This window comes from Dermacentor andersoni, chromosome 1, assembly GCF_023375885.2.
Source record: "Dermacentor andersoni chromosome 1, qqDerAnde1_hic_scaffold, whole genome shotgun sequence".
Taxonomy (NCBI): domain Eukaryota; kingdom Metazoa; phylum Arthropoda; class Arachnida; order Ixodida; family Ixodidae; genus Dermacentor; species Dermacentor andersoni.
The window spans coordinates 13,516,471-13,534,746 of record NC_092814.1 but is presented as its reverse complement, the minus strand read 5'-3'; the positions used below and the strand labels follow the sequence as shown (position 1 = coordinate 13,534,746).

General features: G+C 43.6%; 1 protein-coding gene across 4 annotated transcripts in view; it reads right to left on the bottom strand.

Annotated features, from left to right (window-relative positions):
• Positions 1 to 18,276, bottom strand: part of SMC3 (structural maintenance of chromosomes 3) — a 606,933-nt gene that overhangs the window by 37,111 nt on the left and 551,546 nt on the right. Inside the window, exons 27-30 of one of the 4 annotated variants that reach the window (XR_011892404.1) lie at positions 16,428 to 16,592; positions 15,325 to 15,408; positions 14,293 to 14,367; positions 12,501 to 13,526 (exon numbers count right to left, since the gene is read on the bottom strand). The exons of 1 other annotated variant lie outside the window; for it this stretch is intronic. Coding sequence is in view for 1 of the 3 variants with exons in the window: in XM_072286062.1 (XP_072142163.1) it covers positions 16,428 to 16,592 (165 nt within the window). In the remaining 2 variants the exon portion in view is untranslated. Of the gene's footprint in view, positions 1 to 12,500; positions 13,527 to 14,292; positions 14,368 to 15,324; positions 15,409 to 16,427; positions 16,593 to 18,276 lie in introns of those variants that run through there. 2 more of the 4 variants (XM_072286062.1, XR_011892405.1) reach the window with 2 other exon arrangements.

Genomic DNA, 18,276 nt, shown 5'->3' with positions numbered 1-18,276 from the left:
CCTTTTACACTTTCCCTAAACATTTCACATATTCAAGACGCCTCTGAGCGCAGCCTGTTAGCTTTGGGTATAGTAAAAACGGCGCATCGCTGATGTGAAATAATCTCAAAATGTAACAAAACATACTTATCTGCGCATATGAGCCACGCTGTTCCTCCCCGAGATGAGTCAATATGAGTGGCCGAGTGATTTAAACAACTGCAACTGTGATCCAGACACACATATATTACGGGCTGTTACTACTGATTCTCGCTTTTGTTTAACTTCAGCATACTTACAGTTTGCTCGTGCTATAAAGTATTATTAGAGACAACTGTGCTCGGCATAAACCCCCTTATAGGCCGTGTAGTTCTCTCGTGAAAACGCGGATGCCATCACTGACACCGTTGGTAACTGAGCAAGTTTATGTTGCTGTACCGAATGCACTGTCTCTTCTTTCCTGTTTGATGCAGAGGTAAGCAGCGCTTCTCTGGAATTAAGAAATGTGTCAAAATAACAACACACACAGACCCACCATCTACGGGAATGCGACTGGCAGCGTTTGGGAACGTTGACCAAAGTACAAGATGTTGGCACAGCACTGTGTTGCCACTTGCCACTTATTGTGTACGTACCGTGCAAAGTGAAGAGTAGTTATCAAATCGCTGTAGGGCCACAACTTAACTATAAGAGCGGTTTCCTTCGTCCTGACTGCTTATTTATTAAGTTCAGCTCCATCAGTAGCTGGTGCACTAACTCGATGGGGTCTGGCCTAACCCAACCTTCGCTAAACAAGATCCAACATTGACTCAAACTTCACGTGCACAGCTTGAGAGGACTGAAGCTCGTGCATTTCAATTTCGAAGGCATGCCGACGCATTTTGAGCATGAATAACTATATTTACAAGTGAATGAGCTGTAGCTATCTCGTTGTCGGTTCTACGGCTGATCGCGTAGGGTTCGGTCAAGCTATCATGGTAGGCACACTGATTTTGTTATTGCCATCGTCAAGACAGCCCATCGCGCTATATGACAACTCGCACACGTCGGTTGCGTCATTGTCGGCTTATTATGATCTTATGATCAAATGGTCTCAGTGACACAGTGCTGAATAGTTGGCCAATCGTCAGCATCAGCGTCTTGTCGGTCTCTTATCAACCCTATGTTACCACACCTTAAAAGAGTACATGAAGTCAGGCACGCGCTATCACCACCAGCAACAGTGGGCCGATGCTGCCAGAAGACTGCGTCAGCAACGTGTTTTTGAAGTGTCGTCCAAGTGTAACGCAGGGGTTTATCGATTTGACAGCCGTCAATGCAAGGCGGCAACTACGTGGTTCATGGTGCAGTTCGGACGAAGCCCTGGCCCTTTTCTGTTTTAAAGTGGAGCTGTAGTCTTAGCAAGTTTTTGGCACCGCACCGACGTCGAGCTACCAGTAGAGTTTCAACACAGTACATGGCACAAGTGTTTCGCTGCAGTGAGCATCCGTGCAGTCTTTCTTTCTGGAGTACTTTCCCCCGATATGTGGCCGCGCAGCCGATATTGGGGGGAAAAGGCGGATTCCATGACTATTCCAGGTTTTCCAGGTCACTAAACACCCTGTAACTTTATGCAGCATCAGCCAGCAATGCAGGTGCATTTTTCTACATATTCAAGCCAACATTCCGGAACAATCTGCTTCATGGTTTTCTTGACTTGTACGATTGGAATAGTGAGCAACAATCATTTTGAAGTTCATGCCAAACTTGTCACAGCAGTGCTTGCATTTTATTGAAGCTAAGCTCAGCTGTGAGTTGAATCTCACAAAATAGGTTGGCTCGCTATTTCCATCCAAGGAGGCTCGTTTTCCCCGTGACTGTTCTGTTTTATAACAAGGAACAACACCATGCTACTGCGCACAAATACATTCATAGCTGGCGCTGCCCCTAACTATGGCCGAGAGTGACAGTCACCCTCTGTCAAAGCACTTTACATCCGACTGGTGCATTTAAATCACTCTCCTCAGTCTCTGAGTGCTCTGGCTTTTTCGGGCACAAGCACCTTTGAGATCTGACATAGTTACGGTAGTGTGTCCAGGGGCAAGCTTCCGGCAGCGCCAACAGCGGTTGGGGTGTGCTGAGTAGTGCTGTTGGGTAGGCTATGTTTCTGCGTTGCGTAGTCAGCATTTTGCTTGTGTTTTGACATTCAGCATGTTGAGTCAAGCATCTATTATGGCACCTTCATTCAGAGTTGCTCTCGCATTTAGAAGCCAGCAGTGGGCCTCTTCTATTATCAGTCCACGACAGTCCCAGGCTACTTGGGACTGCTGTCCAACAATCAATTTTCTTGGACAGCTTTTGAAGCTCCGCCCACCAGACCAAGAGTAAAGACCCTCCATCCATGTGCTACCACCACTTTTGCGAAGTAGCGCCAACTTTTGATGTGCGCTGTTCCTCGATTCGTCACTCACACCAGTTATGCTTCTGCAATTTCCGCTTCCCATACAGTCACCGACTGATTTTTCGGACTCCAAAAATTCGGACATGCTCGATTATTCGGTCTGCTTCGCGGCACTGCCATTCTCCCCATAGACCATAATGTATAACAACTGCCGAAAGTTCGCACACTCTTTGAGCGAACTCGATCGAGAGCACCCTGCACCGACTCTGATCGGTGCATGGCTCGACTTGCTGAATGTCATTTTTGTTTTGAACGGAGCCCTCCTTGCTGCCCTACAAAGTGGCGCTACTGGAAATCCCCGCTTATCATTATCGTGTCTGCCTGGTTCGATAGAGTTGCTACAGCAGTTCCGGTCTCAGCTTAGTAAGCCATGTCAAGACAATCAGCAGCTGATTTGTTTGTTTCTTCGTGCATGACGCTGCGAATAGACCACGTTTTTCGTTTGTGCGACTGGTGTCGGCGTGACGGTGTTGGCTTTGTGTGCCGTGTCGATGTTGCGGTGATGCAACACAGCATACGGAAACATCGCGTCAAGTGTCTAATGGCGCCCACAGTGCCCGCGCAGACTGCGCTGTGGTATGCCCACAAGCGGGCGCCGGGAGGCCTAGGATTTTACGCCTTCAAATGTGCTCCCTACTGACACCGAAAATGTTCTGCGGAGACCTGCGCAGCGGTTGCATTGCGATTCCGGACACCGTCTCATTTGACAGTTTCACAGGTGCTGACACTGCTGTACTAACATGCACCGAACTCGACGACAATGAGATCATTCGTCAGGTTTCTGCTGCACCGCCGGACGATGACTCCGAGTCGGAAGATGATGCACCATGTGCTACACTGCTGTCACATGTGGAGCGTGTACAAGCAGTGACTGTGCTTTCATACGACCCTCTCCGAGATTCAGGCTTATCTGATTGAGCGTAAACAGAACAGCGTGCAATGGCGCATTCACGATTTCTTCAAGCCTACTGCCGAGCCTGAGTAAGTACGTGGAAATAAATGATTTCTTTCTCTCTTTTTTTCTTAATCTGCTTTTTCAGACACCTGTTTATTCGGACATTTCCACAGTCCCCGTGAGGTCCGAATAAACGGTCGGCAACTGTATTCTCGGTCAATGCACGCTTGCACCTCTATGCAGCAGGGATGTCGCTTCCGCCGAAATTCATAAGCTGGGACTACACAAGTTTCTCTTGATGTCGGAAGCTGAGGGGGTGTGGTAGGGAGCAGTGTGGAGGAGGAGGGTAGGTTGGCGGTACTTAACCTGGTCGGCAAAAACATGTATGGAGGGGCTACAACCAAGAGCTGCCATAATCGCATTTGCTTTTTACACATCGGAAGTCACACACTGTCTTCGGACCCTTCGAGCTGTCAGTAGATTTTTGCTCGAACCAGTGCAAGCAGCTAGCAGACAACGGTTGTCCGAAAAAGAAGCGCATGGTGTCTACCACCATGTTGTGAAAGGTGCCATGTGCTTCTGCCTACTACTTTGCACATTACAGATGGCAAATACTGTGCACTAAGCTATCGCATCTGTTACATTGGTGCCTTCTGTACCATCATGAGAGCTCTTCCTGAGCCGTGTAATTGCTGCCGCTTTCGTTTTCGTGTTCTTTAAAGAGACAAGCACAGCGATCAGGAGCACAGGTTTGCTGTTCTATATGTCTTTCACGAAATCGATCATTCTCATTGCTGTGTGTAGTAAACAGGTGGATTTCACTTTCCGGGTTGGTGAAGCAGGCACGTGTGGCGGTTTCACGCTGGTAGCCGGGGTGGTATACAATCAGACCTTCATCAATTCTTGTTCACATGTTGATCCCATCTGCTGTCAAGTTCGAGCATTTATTTTTTGACATGCACACTTAGTAAAGGATGAAATTTTGTGATAAAACACACATGCGCTCTGTCCGAGACGTACATCGCATGTAGTGGCGTGATTAGCCCTCTTGCAGACAGGTCTCATGACCTTCAAGGACCATGAACATCTTAATTGCTATTTCTTAGCCTAATAAGTTGCTTTCGCAACATATGGGTGTGATATTCACATGCGTATTTTGCATGAACGGTGACGTGGTATGATCCTGCTTTTGTTTGTGTCTGTATAGAAATTTTACTTATTTCCCTTGCCATGAACCAGCTTACAGTGGTTATAAATGGCACGAGAACATAGAGTGCAGCAAAAACTGTGCAGGCAGTGATATTCTACTATGAAAGCTTTGTGGCTGCGTCGGCAACGTGGCCTCTGAGATTGCTGTATCTCAGTGCCCACGCTTATGAATTTGCCGAGTGGTGGGCTGGGTACGAGCAGACGATGGCAGCCAAGAGATTGATTTCCGGTCACAGTGCTTTTGGGTGAAACCTTGGACCATGTCGGTCAGTCACCGGCAGCTGATTCAGGTGTCTGTGATGTGCCCTTTTGTCAGGCCCAGTCAGACTGAAAGCCACAGATGGTTTTCAGACAGTTCGAGACATAATTGAAGAATCCCAGTGAAAGCAGCAGCAGATCAAATGATGAGGATTTCGGCCATTCTTGCGGAGAAATGTTTAAAACAGTTGTTCGTTTCAGCAAAGAAAGTGCCTAAAGTTGTGGACATCGAGAACGCTGTACGGCTGTACACCGACTGAGAGGTAAGGACTCATAAAAAGGAGAAAGTGTGTACATTGTAAAAGGTGTTATCAGTTTTGCGTGGGCACTGTCATGTTTGATCACGTGGTGACGTGTCTCACCGTCTCAGTGTTTACAATGGATGTGCATGACGCCCCTGGTGAAGCTCAGCAAACCTGTTTTTACGGATGTTGTAGGTGGTGATTGGGTGGATGACTCGAAGCTTTGGCCACAGCTTCAAAGGACATGTGAGCGCTTTTGGTGCTTATTGCACCTTGTCCAAACAGTGTGTGCAGTGTATACAGTGCTTGTACTAAAAGTGGTGCTAAAAATGTATTCTAGGCTGTCCAAACGTTCAACTTGTGAATTAAATCAGGATTAATGTGTTTTGCTCTTTATTTGTTATTCGGAAAACACTTTGAAGCAGTGGTTTGTAATGTTTCTGACTCATTAACATTTCTCAGCGCATTCACTATCTGATTGTTTATTTTCTGCTAAATAGCCTGCGGGTGTGCTTGGAACAAAGATGTTCTGCACTTTGCAATAGCTTGTAGCGAAGACATATTAATTAATTAATATTAATTATTTTTATTATTATTTTTATTTATCATTAATTTTAATTATTAATATTAATTTTAACAGAGCGACCTTCGTCCCCATGGTTAAACAACACATTAAAACGACTAAACAATAAAAAGAAAAGACTGTTTCGTAAAGCCAAGTGTTCCAATACCGCTCCGGCCTGGGAAAAATATTACGTCACTGAAAAGGAGTTTGATTCTTTGGCTGCAACAGCTAAACGAACCTTCTACTCAACTACACTCCCTCACATGCTGCAAAACAATCCCAAACAATTCTGGAAATACATTACTCCAAATTACCGTAAACCATTATTATTATATGATAACGACAATAACCGTGTTCCAGACCATAAAGTATCTGAAGTACTAAACTCTGTCTTCTCTTCCGTGTTCACTTCTGAACCTAACACTGACCTCCCAGATTGTCCTTACCTCAACATCCCAACGATGCCAGACATAACAATCGAAGCACACGGTATCACCAAGCTAATTGAATCCCTCAAATTAACATCCTAAGCCGGCATCGATGGAATCAATTCCAAAATGCTTAAGAACACAGCGCACATCTCTAGTGTATTTTTATGCCACATCTTTCAGCAATCATTATCATATGGAGTGGTGCCGCAAGACTGGAAAATCGGTAAGATAATTCCAGTACCAAAAAAAGGATCATCGTCATCGTGCCACAATTTCCGTCCAATTTCCCTCATCAGTGTTTGTTCTAAACTAATGGAGCATATAATTTATTCTCATATTGTAAACTTTCTAACATCTGCTAATTTCTTTAATCCTAATCAACACGGTTTTCAAAAAGGCATGTCCTGCGAGACTCAACTAGCTCTATTCGTTAATGACATCAGCTCGCATCTTGATCAAAACATACCCATAGACGCCCTCTTCCTAGATTTTCAAAAGGCTTTCGACAAGGTTCCTCATGAATGGCTCTTTCTAAAACTATCATGTCTTAATCTTAATCCTTGTGTTCTCCAATGGATACGCAACTTTCTGACTAACCGTCAACAGTTCGTTTACGCTAACCAATGCTAGTCTACCTTATCACCCGTTATCTCCGGCGTGCCACAAGGCACAGTCCTGGGGCCACTACTCTTCTTAATATACATTAACGACTTACCGCTACGTTGTTCTTCCAAAATTCGTTTATTTGCTGACGATTGTGTAATCTATAGTCCCATTACTAACGACGCTGATTCTCTCGCTCTCCAGTCCGACCTTAACGTCATTGAAACTTGGTGTAATAATTGGCTAATGTCCCTCAACGTCAAAAAAACGACGGTACTTACTTTCCATCGCCAATAATTTATTTCAGCTAATTACATTATCGCCGGTTCGGAAATATGTGCTGTGACTTCATATAAGTACCTATGCGTTAACTTGTCCAATAACGTCAGTTGGTCCTCGCACATTTGCAACATTAGCAATGATGCCAATCGTGTACTATGCTACCTGCGCCGTAATCTACGTCTTGTTCCGCCCTCAGTAAAACTACTCGCATATTTAACAATCGTTCGACCCAAACTGGAATACGCATGCTCAGTGTGGGACCCACACCAATCTAACCTGGCAACGGCACTAGAATCCATACAGAATCGTGCAGCAAGGTTCATTCATTCTGACTACTCTTGCCACACTAGCGTTACTAAACGTAAATCATCTCTGAACCTTCCAACCCTCGAGCAGCGCCGCAAAACAGCAAGACTGTGCCTCTTTTACAAATTTTATAACTCGCTACTTCATCAGACCGACATCACGCCTGCGCATCGGACTTCATCCCGTCATAGCCATTCAAAGGCTGTTTATCCCCCTCCAGCTCGCACCTCCGCTCATCTTAACTCTTTCTTCGTTCAAACAGCGAAAGACTGGAATCATCTACCTTCTGAAGCGGTGCACCACTCCAGTCATTCATCGTTCAAGGCATTCATTGAAAATATGATCTAAATATGCCCACCCCTCATGTAAAACCCCAAATGGGGTATTTGAGGTAACAATAAATAAATAAATAAAAAAATATGCTAGTCGTTTTACCTTCTGTGGACCGTCATGAAATGTTCAGCTTCAAACATTTGTGTGTAGTCGCAGTCACCCATGCTTCGGTGCACTGATTTAAGTACCTATATGCTCATTCACTTATCGTAGATATACTGATGATATAGTGGGTGCAAGTTTGCGTGTGAGTAGGGGTGGATGCATGTAGACAAACTGCAAGAAATTACTGTGTCAGCAAACGGCACTACTCCCATTGTCACTGTAACGAGCGTTACTCTTGCCAATGTTCCGGTGCTCAAGTCTTCTCTTTTTTTGAGGTTAGCGATACAAGGCTGGTAAAAAGTGAATTTTTTTATCAAGAAAAGCTGTGCGATGCGAAGTGTGGCTAGCAACACAGGCAGTCGTTATGAAGCAGCAGTCCGTGAACTCGATCCCACATGTTGATCCCATTCCTTAAGATGCCAGTCACTATCTTTGCAGCCTACCACAAGACACATATTCTCTCTACTATTCCACATATTGAAGCTAGAGGAGCATAGTTCATTAGCTAACACCCAGTTGGATTTCCAACAGCTGAACACATAGTAGCAGTGCAGAGGTGGTAATGATTTTGTATTCCTGTGCTTTCACTGAGGCAACAGCTTTAAAAGCGCCATCTCGTTCTTCTAGAGCAAACTGCTCCACAAAAAGGGTCTATAATGACAAGCCATCTGCCACAGAGGTGACCACTGAAAATGCCTTCGGCCTGTGGAAACAAAGGTTTAGACAGCTTCAAACTGTGCATACAGTAGACAAAATTACAGTGGCATGCTTAATTTTACACAATTTGTTCTTGGCTGCTGGAGTCACCCGTGAATTGCATTTTGGACGATGAAGAAACAGCTGACCAGGAGCAGGACATCATTTTGCACAACTCAGCCAAATGAGCAGAACTTCAATCAACACAGCAGGTACCCAAATGCATGAGGCAACACTGCACCAGCAGGATGAAATAAAAAGAAGAAAAAAAAAAGTCTTTGAGCATATATGTGGATTCTGAGCTGCTGACACAAAGGGACTTTTTTTTTTTTTTCCAAAACCTTTTATTTATTGCACAGACCTCAAAACAGCAAGCCCATTGCATTTTCTGCACCTGGCTACACAGGTGGGCAGCCAGAGCCAACGTGGGTGACTTCTCTCGGATTACTTTGCCCAACATGCAGCACACTGCCACTTTGTTTTTGTCAGGCTGGACGGCTCTGGCTATTCGTGGGCTGCCAGACCAATCAGGATAATTTTGGTACTCAAGGAAGAATGACACAAACGAACTGGGATGAGATAGAAAAACACAGACGTGTGCAGACTGGCAACGATGGTTTGTAGTGATTATTGTAGTATTGTGATTTTTGTGGTTGCTAGTCTGCTTGTCTGCGTTCTTCTATCTCGTCCCTATTCGTTTGCACCATTCTTCTTTAAATATGGACTACCAACACACCCAACAGTCACGTCGAAAGTTGGGCTAGTTGGTGAGTAATCATCATACCTTGCTGGTGAAGCAGCGCACTGACACGGACACGGACCCAGAGAAGACACACAAGAAAAGACGACACTCGCTGCTTTTTTTTTTTTAACAACCATTTTTATTACACAATTTTTTTCCTTTCTTTTTAGTGTACTTCCAAAAAGGCAACCTCACCATGGCTTAGATGTACAGATGGCTGACTGATACAACCCTCTCCCCTCTTGTGGATATGAAAGGCTTCGATTATTTCCCTGGTTAGCTGATCCTTATGGTGCGATAAAACTGCGGTATCATTGTAAAGCGGCCAACACCCATGTTGTGAGCAGTGCCCCTTAATGTGGGAATGAATGTTTCCCCCCAGTGACCTTTTGTGCTCCAAAAGTCTTGTGTTTACACACCGACCCGTTTGGCTGATGTATACTTTTCCACAGGATATGGGCAAACAGTAGACTACGGATGACCTGCACTCGACAAGTTTTTCTTTATGCTTGACCGTGCACTTACGACCATTTACTTTTACTTTTGTTGAAACTCTACGATCCAGTCCGGCACATATTTTTCAGAGTTTTTTCGGCGCTTAAAAAGCTACTCGTAGACCATATCTGCCACCTACGTTTTTTAAATTATGCGCAATTTTGTGTGCATATGGTAGTGACACAATTTTTTTGCTGTCAATCTCTTTTCTGTTGTGCTCTTTCTGATAGCCATTGTGCACACAACGAATCAACTTATAAGCTGATGTACAGAGTACATGTTTTTCATATCCTGCATTCTTTAATCTGATAACCTGTTGGCTGAAAGTCTCTTTTATTTTTTCTGGGCAAGACTTAGTTAAGGCCGTCCTCAGGCACGAGAAAGCTATGCCACTTTTTACAATTTTAGAGTACCCCGAATTATAGCTAAGCAATGGTTTTTCTGATCGTGGATTGTATGACCAGCAGACGTGGTCCAGTGTGGTAGTTGGCGCCAAATCTAAAAACTGTAGCTTGCCATTCTTCGGCAACTCAACAGTGAAAGCCAGTCCTTGGCTGTTGTCCTTGAACACTTTTAAGACTTCATTCACTCTTACGTCCAAAACACCATGTTCGACTATAACCAAAAAATCGTCCACAAAGCGGAACACTTTTACCGCTAGGCCTTTAAGGTTTGCATCTATCGCTTTGTCTATGCTACCTAAAATAATTGTGCTAAGTACCGGAGCTACTTTTGAGCCTATTTATATACCGGACTTTTGTCTGTACATAACATTATTCCACAGTACAAAGGTGGACTCAAGGTAAAAGGTTAATAGTTCACGAAATGTATTAACTGATACGCCACATTTGCTGACAAATTCCATCTCGTCGTTGTCTTCCGTTATACAATGCCTAACACTCGATAATAAGGGACCATGCGGAATATTGTAATACAGATCCTGTACATCTATGCTGAAGAATTCACATCTTCCAGGGTTAGACGTGCTTAAGTACGTTACTAACGTTTCAGAGTTTGGTAAAACGAACGGATCGGTGACTATCAAGCCATTAAGGTGGTTTTGAAGAAATGACGAGACAACCAACTACCACGAGTCCCTTTCTGATACTATGGCTCTGAACGGAATGCCAACCTTATGTGTTTTTGCCACGAAAAACAATTCGAGGTGTAGGTTGCACGAGCGCTTAACTGCTGAAGCAAGTCGCTCGAAATTGTTGCTTGCAAGTAATGTGACTGCTTTATCCCTCACCTTTTTAGTTTTTACGTCGACACGTGCGAAATTCTTTCTGACCGCTGTCATCGCCTTCTCTTGGAAGAGACCTTCAGGCACGACTACAAAACAACCTTCCTTATCTGAAGTCAGTCAGTGCGCTGCTTCACCAGCAAGGTATGATGATTGCCCAACAGTCGGTACTTAAAATTTTGGTCTGACAGCTCTCTGGCTAGCAAGCGACAAAAAGAGGCAATCAGCGCTCGCCACTACCTTTGCTAGATTGGAACGCGGCCGCTTGAGGATTTTACCTTGCTCAGTGAACTGGTGACAGTGACCTTCGGTTTTCATTATTTTTGGCATTATATCCTAAAGCCCATTCCACCTTGTGAGATACGAGGCAGCGTATACTTGAGGCCGTTGGCTCTTATTTGCTGTGTCACACCCCAGAAAACACTGTGCGGTTCACTCATGCACGCTATCAGTGTCTTGCCTTGTGGATGCTCGTTCCCACACACGCCTTTTGGGTTTTTCTCGGGTGGTATTCGTTGTCATACCTCTCTTGTTTATGTGGTGGTATTATTTTTCTGCAGTTAGCGAAGAGGGTCGCGTGCACGGCGTCAAAACCACGATGTGTTGAAACTAAACCATCGATTTGAATAGAATGCGCCGATTATGAAATGGACAGCCGGTTACCGCGTATCTTCAATTATTGCTCGCGATTATGATTGACACTGTTCTTGCCGTGTGAGTGCATTTCTGTGTGTGAGCTGCAGCCCAAACTCCATTAGGGGCAAGACGAGAGGCAGCCAAAACAAACATTCTGAAATCCAAGACCAAGCAGGTCAGCATGAATGTATGCAGGTGCCCTATGCCGATCCTCCTTTTCCAGTCTTAATTGTCAAATGATGACAGAACGCCAACTCATCAACGCCGGTGGGTGACGTGATCACTGTGAGCAGGTATCCTCGAGCGATTGCTTTAGGGGATACGATCATTTTGGCAAGATTTCGTGCTATGGCACCACACGTATTGGACAGGGTTTGCTGTGCTGCTCAAAGATAGTGAGCTTGGCACTGCACGCATCCTGTGCCGTTTGGCGCGAAATCTCGCGATAGATATCGCATCCCTGAATGCAATCGCATGAGAATACTGTTTCAGCTCTTCAGCAAACATAACATATAAGGTTACATTTAAAAATTTTTCTGGTATTTTAAGAAATTGCCTTGAGAGATCGTATAATTCTTGTCCTTGAGCGAGATTATACGAAGAGGTGGACATTACTACCACAAGAAATAAAAACACATACTCAACGAATTAACAGAAATTTACTGCTTAACTGCCTCATTAATTACATTACGGTACATATTGCTATTTACGAATTGTAGCCGGTGAGTTTGAAAGACGTATCCATTTGAAATCGATCTCCAGGATGACACCATTGCCGAGGTATAATTTCCCTAAGTAGCAATTGCTACGAACGGGTGGATGTCTGATTTTCCCTTTATTAATTTCCCAAAGTGTGGGACGGAACACATGGGCGTTCCAGTTACTTTTGTGCTTCAAGGCATAAAAGAGTGTCGTTAAAAAAGTCAGTGGGACAACAGTGCATTTTTACGGCGAGTCATATCTCTGAACTGGTGTCATTCTAGAACTCGCCAACTGCAATTTGTAAATTGCAATAGGTGCTGTGAGGTAATTATTTAAAAATGAATTAGTGAATTTTCATTAATTAGTTGAATATGCGGTTCCTCCATGAATAATCTGGCTCAAGGACAAGAATTATGTTGTCTGCTACAGGTGATATCTAAAAATCCTGGAAAACTTAGAATTGATCACCCTGCATTCGCAAATGAGCAATGTTTTGAGATTCCAGCTCGCGTGATTTCCCATCGGGACCGGAACTAGCTAGCTGCCATCTGGCTGCCAGTGGGCTGCAAAAACTCCGAAAACCTGAATTTGAGAACATGTAATTAAAGGTACTGTTTTCTATTGCTCAATGACTATTATTTTCACATCAAGATCTTTCAGTTCTGCCTTGACAAAATGCACAAGATGCTTCTATAGAAGGCCTCAGCCATCCCATGAAATTGGTTGGTTAATCTATGAGATGAAAACAAAGCTTTTAAATCAGCTGTCAGTCTCAATAGCATCTTGATCCAACTTTCTTTGCCGTTCGCACTCTTCCTCCCTGTTCTGCTCTCCTACTGTCCGCACGTTTTAAACAATGATAGTTGTGTGCCTCCTACGATCAGTGTTCTGCACATTTCTTCCTCCTGGGGCCTCATGAAGGATGCATTGCCCTCCATTTCCCATGAATGCTCCTGTGGACCCTCAGTTGACTCCCTTGTTGTGGCTTGGGGTGGCTGTCACATAGATGCTTTCTCTTCCAGTGAATGAAGGTGTGCCAAAGGGTGCAGCACAGTTCTTGCAAGTCACTTTTGACACACCTCTAAGCACCTCTGACTTGAAGCTGTTGGCAATAGGAAGTGAGAAACACACACTGCCAGATATTTTGCTGTTTTTGTCATCGTTCCTCTTTCTTTTTGCCACAGTCAACAATGTAGTCTCACACTGCACTCCAATGTGCTGTATATTTAACACTTGGAAGATATCTTGAACAATTTGCTCGTACATGAATTTCTTTGTCTTGAAGTGCTTCAGGGGCCAGACTTGGGGTGTGTACCTTGCAAGGTAACCTAGGAGCACCTTTGTCTGGCTATCGCTCCCGGGCTCTGTCAATAAATGAAAAGGAGATTATGTTATCCATCTTGGAGTGGTAATTCAATCATTTCCTTAAGTTACAGCAGTGCTTTGCCAAAATTATCTTTAAAACTGTTAAACTGATAACAATGCTGTTACACAAACATTAACAGAACAAGTATCAGCTGTTGCACTAACCATACTTTGTTAGTTCCTTGTTAGCAGATGACTTGGGTTTATACTATTCTTGGTGCTTTTGCTAACATAAAAAGTGATTCTTTGTGCTTTTTATGCTTAAGTAACCGCATTTCTTCTCAACATTCCGGAATTTGTTAAAGATTGCTTCTGCTCTAGTTCCTTTGGTCTTGAGGGTTAAATACCTTCACTGCACGAGGCAAACTAAGTCTTGATGCAAACTATGCAACAAGACAGGCCACAAGGCAATAAAGAAAACAGACTAAGAGCAGAGTTTATTGATACTCTGACTGTACACTATAGAACGTCTATTTATTATTTTTTTTCAATAAACTCAGTAGTCTGTGCTCATTTGTTTTCTTTCTTGTCCTAAGCTGTCATGCAATTTGTATCAATGCATCTGTACCAATTCGCCCTGCTATCAACACTTAAAATAAGTCTAATGTGATTGTTAAACCACTTTGAGACCATGGTGTAATTTTAAATTACGTTTATAAAAGCATTTCTGTACCAGAAAGCACAGCTTGATAGTAACAAGGTTTGTACATGGAGTGAAGTCATAGGAAATTAAAAGGCACAGGTTTTTAGTGTTCTTATACATACCATTAGATGCAGCAGTGACTTCCTCTCCCTCAGCATTTTCATAATTCATGTTGCTGTCTCTGCTTGCAGCTGAGCCTGTTAAAAGGGTGCAGAGATTACCAGCAAACCCCTAAAGGTCTCAAGAAAGCATAAAGCTACATGATGTTTAAGGGCTCATCAACACTGGCGACTATCAGAGGTCGCACGACCAAATTGGTACCAAAACAAACAATCGCAAATGGTCACTTTGGTCGAAAAGCGACCGTTTTGGGTCAGTTGCTAGCTGCTTAATTTTTCAGTCATGCCACTGCAGTCGCAAACCTACTGAACCAATAAGGTTTCCACTTGGGCTTGTTGGTTTTTCATTATGAATGTGTAGCAATGCGCGTAAAGGACACAGGCAAAAGAAGGAGCACGGTTACATGCTCCATGTCTATAACCATGTTCCTCCTTTTGCCTTTTACGCGCAATGCCACGCTACTGAACTAATCGGTGGCACACAAGCAGGACGTCTGTATGTGCCTTACTTTATGCGACAATGGCGTGACTTGTGCGAGCTGCTGCGAATGGCACCAATCATGAGAAATTTCGGTCTGGCGACAAGTAGATTGCGCTTGCCATTGTGACCCACTTCTTAAGAGCCAGTCGCATCCAATCGCACGATCTGTCATTCATTGGTGTGAATTTTGCAACGCGTTTATTTCTCGAGATGTCTGAAAATACGTGATTATTTTCGCTGGCAGTGAAGCACTCGGTGAGATGCGTTGAAAAAAATTGAGCACGTGGTAATCTTTATACTGATGCAATCTCATCTTCTCAGTTTGGCTGAATATGCAGAAGTGAAATTCACTTATAACAAGTCAAAACTACAGAACTCTCCCTGCAACTACCGGCTTTATGTACCAATAACTACAAAAAGCATCTCGTGCCCACTGAAACTTTCTGCCAAGGTGCACCAAGTGCCACCCCAGACTCGTCAGTGAAGTCCTGGTGCTCATTTCAGCTTTGTTGGGCATTAACGAAAACTTAACTTTCAGATGTAGTTTGACTTACCATTTACAGGGATAGAAGAAGCGACCGTGCACTGTTCCGGCAGGAGATGATCCGTCAACCACGTATGTCATGTTGAGTTTTGATCTGGCAGTGAAGGAGGAGGAGGATAGGCGGAAACGACGCCCTCTCACTTGTTTCTGAAGTCGATGACTCAAAACGGCACAGCGTTTCACTGAAAGCAAGTTCCTCCAGCTCAAATTAAGGGTGGCTCCAAGATTTGTCTGCTCCGAGCTGGAGCACAAGAGCGACCAGTCGAATGTACCACCAGTACAGTCATCTCCAGAGCTTTCAATGTTTCATTCTGTGCTGTTCTCGAAATTGGTAAACACACTTTCATCCGTTTCAAGCATATCACCAATGATGTGGTATATTTCTCTAAGCTTGTCTTTCTTTTTACATGCAAATATGAACATAGTGGCATAGGCAACAAGGGATTCAAGGTGCACTGTTTTCTTGAAGGTGGTACAGTGAAACCTTGTTAACACGTACCTGGTGGGAATGCAGCGTAGCTACACACGAAACAGTAGTATGCACTAAACACCAAGTACAAATTTGCATTTCTTTATGCACGCTGCCGCAACCAACACAGAAAGTAAACGTGATGCCGCAGTAAATGTTACCATTACTTAAAATGTGCACTACGAGCTTATTTTTCTTTTTCCAAAGCGTTGGAAAAATTTCAGCTCAGTTGCACGATCAAAAAGATGTTTGTTTTTTTATGAGCAGAGTTATCAGCAATTAAAGGTAGTCACAGAGTCATTGAGGGCAGAGAGTCACCTCAATTCAAAGGTTGTAGTATCATTGCAGAGGTCTTCTGCCACACCAGGTGGCACAACCAGCTTATCAAAGTGATGTGTGCATTTGCTTCTACCAAAGGCACTGCTTAGTTTTGAAAAATCCAGCCAAAGGGTATCGTCATTTCTCAGAATGTAGAATGTACATGAAACATGGCAATATTTCTGAAAGATGACAAAAAGAGTGGGTAGGCTTTTGAATGCAGGCTTTCTGTTTGGCATGACAGCATTGTATAGTCACTAAACCTGTCTGCTCACCATGCCCAAACAGGTTTGCAGAGCCCGTTTAGGCTGAGAAAATTAAATCACCTGAGCAGTGCCATCCTCATTGTCAGTCTTCATCATGAGTGTGGCATGTCCTTGGGGTACAAGCTTCTTAAACACTTCACTGAAGAACTTGGACACTTGCTTGAACGTCAGCTGGATGGCTTCATACTTGCGCATCTCCAGAGCGTTCATCAGCTCCTGGATGGACTAGAGAGAGCAAGCTGGTCATTATTATGCTTTGCTCATTTAGCCATTGCCTAAAGTCAAATATTTATCTAATATTGCTAATTTCTTTTTCTTTACAGTCCTATTCTTCACTGTATAAATTGTTCTGTTTAAATTATGTATAATGTCTATAAGCAACTAAATCTTGCTTGTTAAAATTTAACATTATTTATATGATACATTGGGGTGTCTCTCTGAGAGTTTTTTTTACTTTGGGACACCCAATCATGATACTTATTTTGTACTTGCTCAAATGTACATTACTGTAATAAATCTAGTGTAAAGTGCTTCTTTAAAGAAAAAAATGCTAGTAATTGCTAGTAAAGTATGACAGGTAACAAGGCCACATCAACTTTAGATACATATTGTTTTTGAAATGTATGGTGGCAAAGAAGCTGTTTAACTACAAAGCCACATCTACACATACTAAGAAAAGCTTTCAATAATATCCTTCCCTGTGCAATTTTCAGCAAGTACACCAAGGCAAGTTTTTCGAAGACGCGGTTGCATTGTGGGTTTGCACACTGAGGCACTTTTTCAAGTACAATGTCAGTTTTCGCAAAGCCACTCGCACAGTAGAACAGTTCCCTTTGATCCCAGTGCACACACACTTAAAGAAAGACTGGTGCACTCTTGACCTGTCCCTCCTTTCCTTAGTGTGTGCTCTGGACATCATGGACTCACCCAAGCTTCAACACTGGAACAAAAACAGTTGGGAGCTTTCAGAAAAGCCTAAAATTACAAAGCGCACAAGCGGCGTGTTGATACCTAGTGAGAACCGATAGCAATATACACCATATAGAAATGTTTCCCGCCAAAACAATTGCAGAGTCTTTGTGGAATATACACGTGCTGCACCGCCTGTGCCATTGAAGGCCTCCTAGCGGGCGCTTGAGAAAGCACGCTTGGGATGCAGTAGCAGATGACGGTCCCGCTCAGGAGGCCTCGCGGGAATTGATTACTACCCTGTTGCTGGCAAGTTTGTGCAGGTACTTGAGCACCTCACCACAGAACAATTCTTCTTTGACAGGCCTTGAAGCTTTGGCCGCCACACACATGTGGTGGGCTTTGCTTATTTTGCTCCAAAAGCGTGAATCGGAGAAGCACGAGCAACAATGCAAAAAAACTATGGTGGAAGGTTCCCTCCTTTCCCAAGGGTACTAGCATGGCCACCACCAGTGGCGCGTCCATCGGCACGCACTATGCATATGTAAACTAATGAACACAAAGTAATTAAACGCTTGTAAATCCTTACGCAAGGAGCAGTTGTTAAACCTTTTTAAACACAGATGACTAAATACAGAAGAATAACAAAGAAATTAATCAAACGCTTGTACGACCACTAAGTGGAGCCAAAGAGGGGCATGTTTGGCAGAATACATACTAAGGATGCTGCAAAATTTTAGTGGTAAATTACAAAATTTTTTCAATTGTGGTGGCTCTCCTTTTAACCCTTTGCTGCACAATGTTGCTTATTCACAACATAAAAAGAAATAGCCACAAGAACACCGGGTAACAATATTTGAAGATTTTTCTGGACGTTGCCTTTCCATAACCTAGCTTCGAATATTGCGCCATTATGTGCTGCCCTAGTGACACAGCAGTAAGAAAAGCATGGCAGACACTTCATTAGTGCACCAGAAAAAGAAAAAAATGATATTTCTAT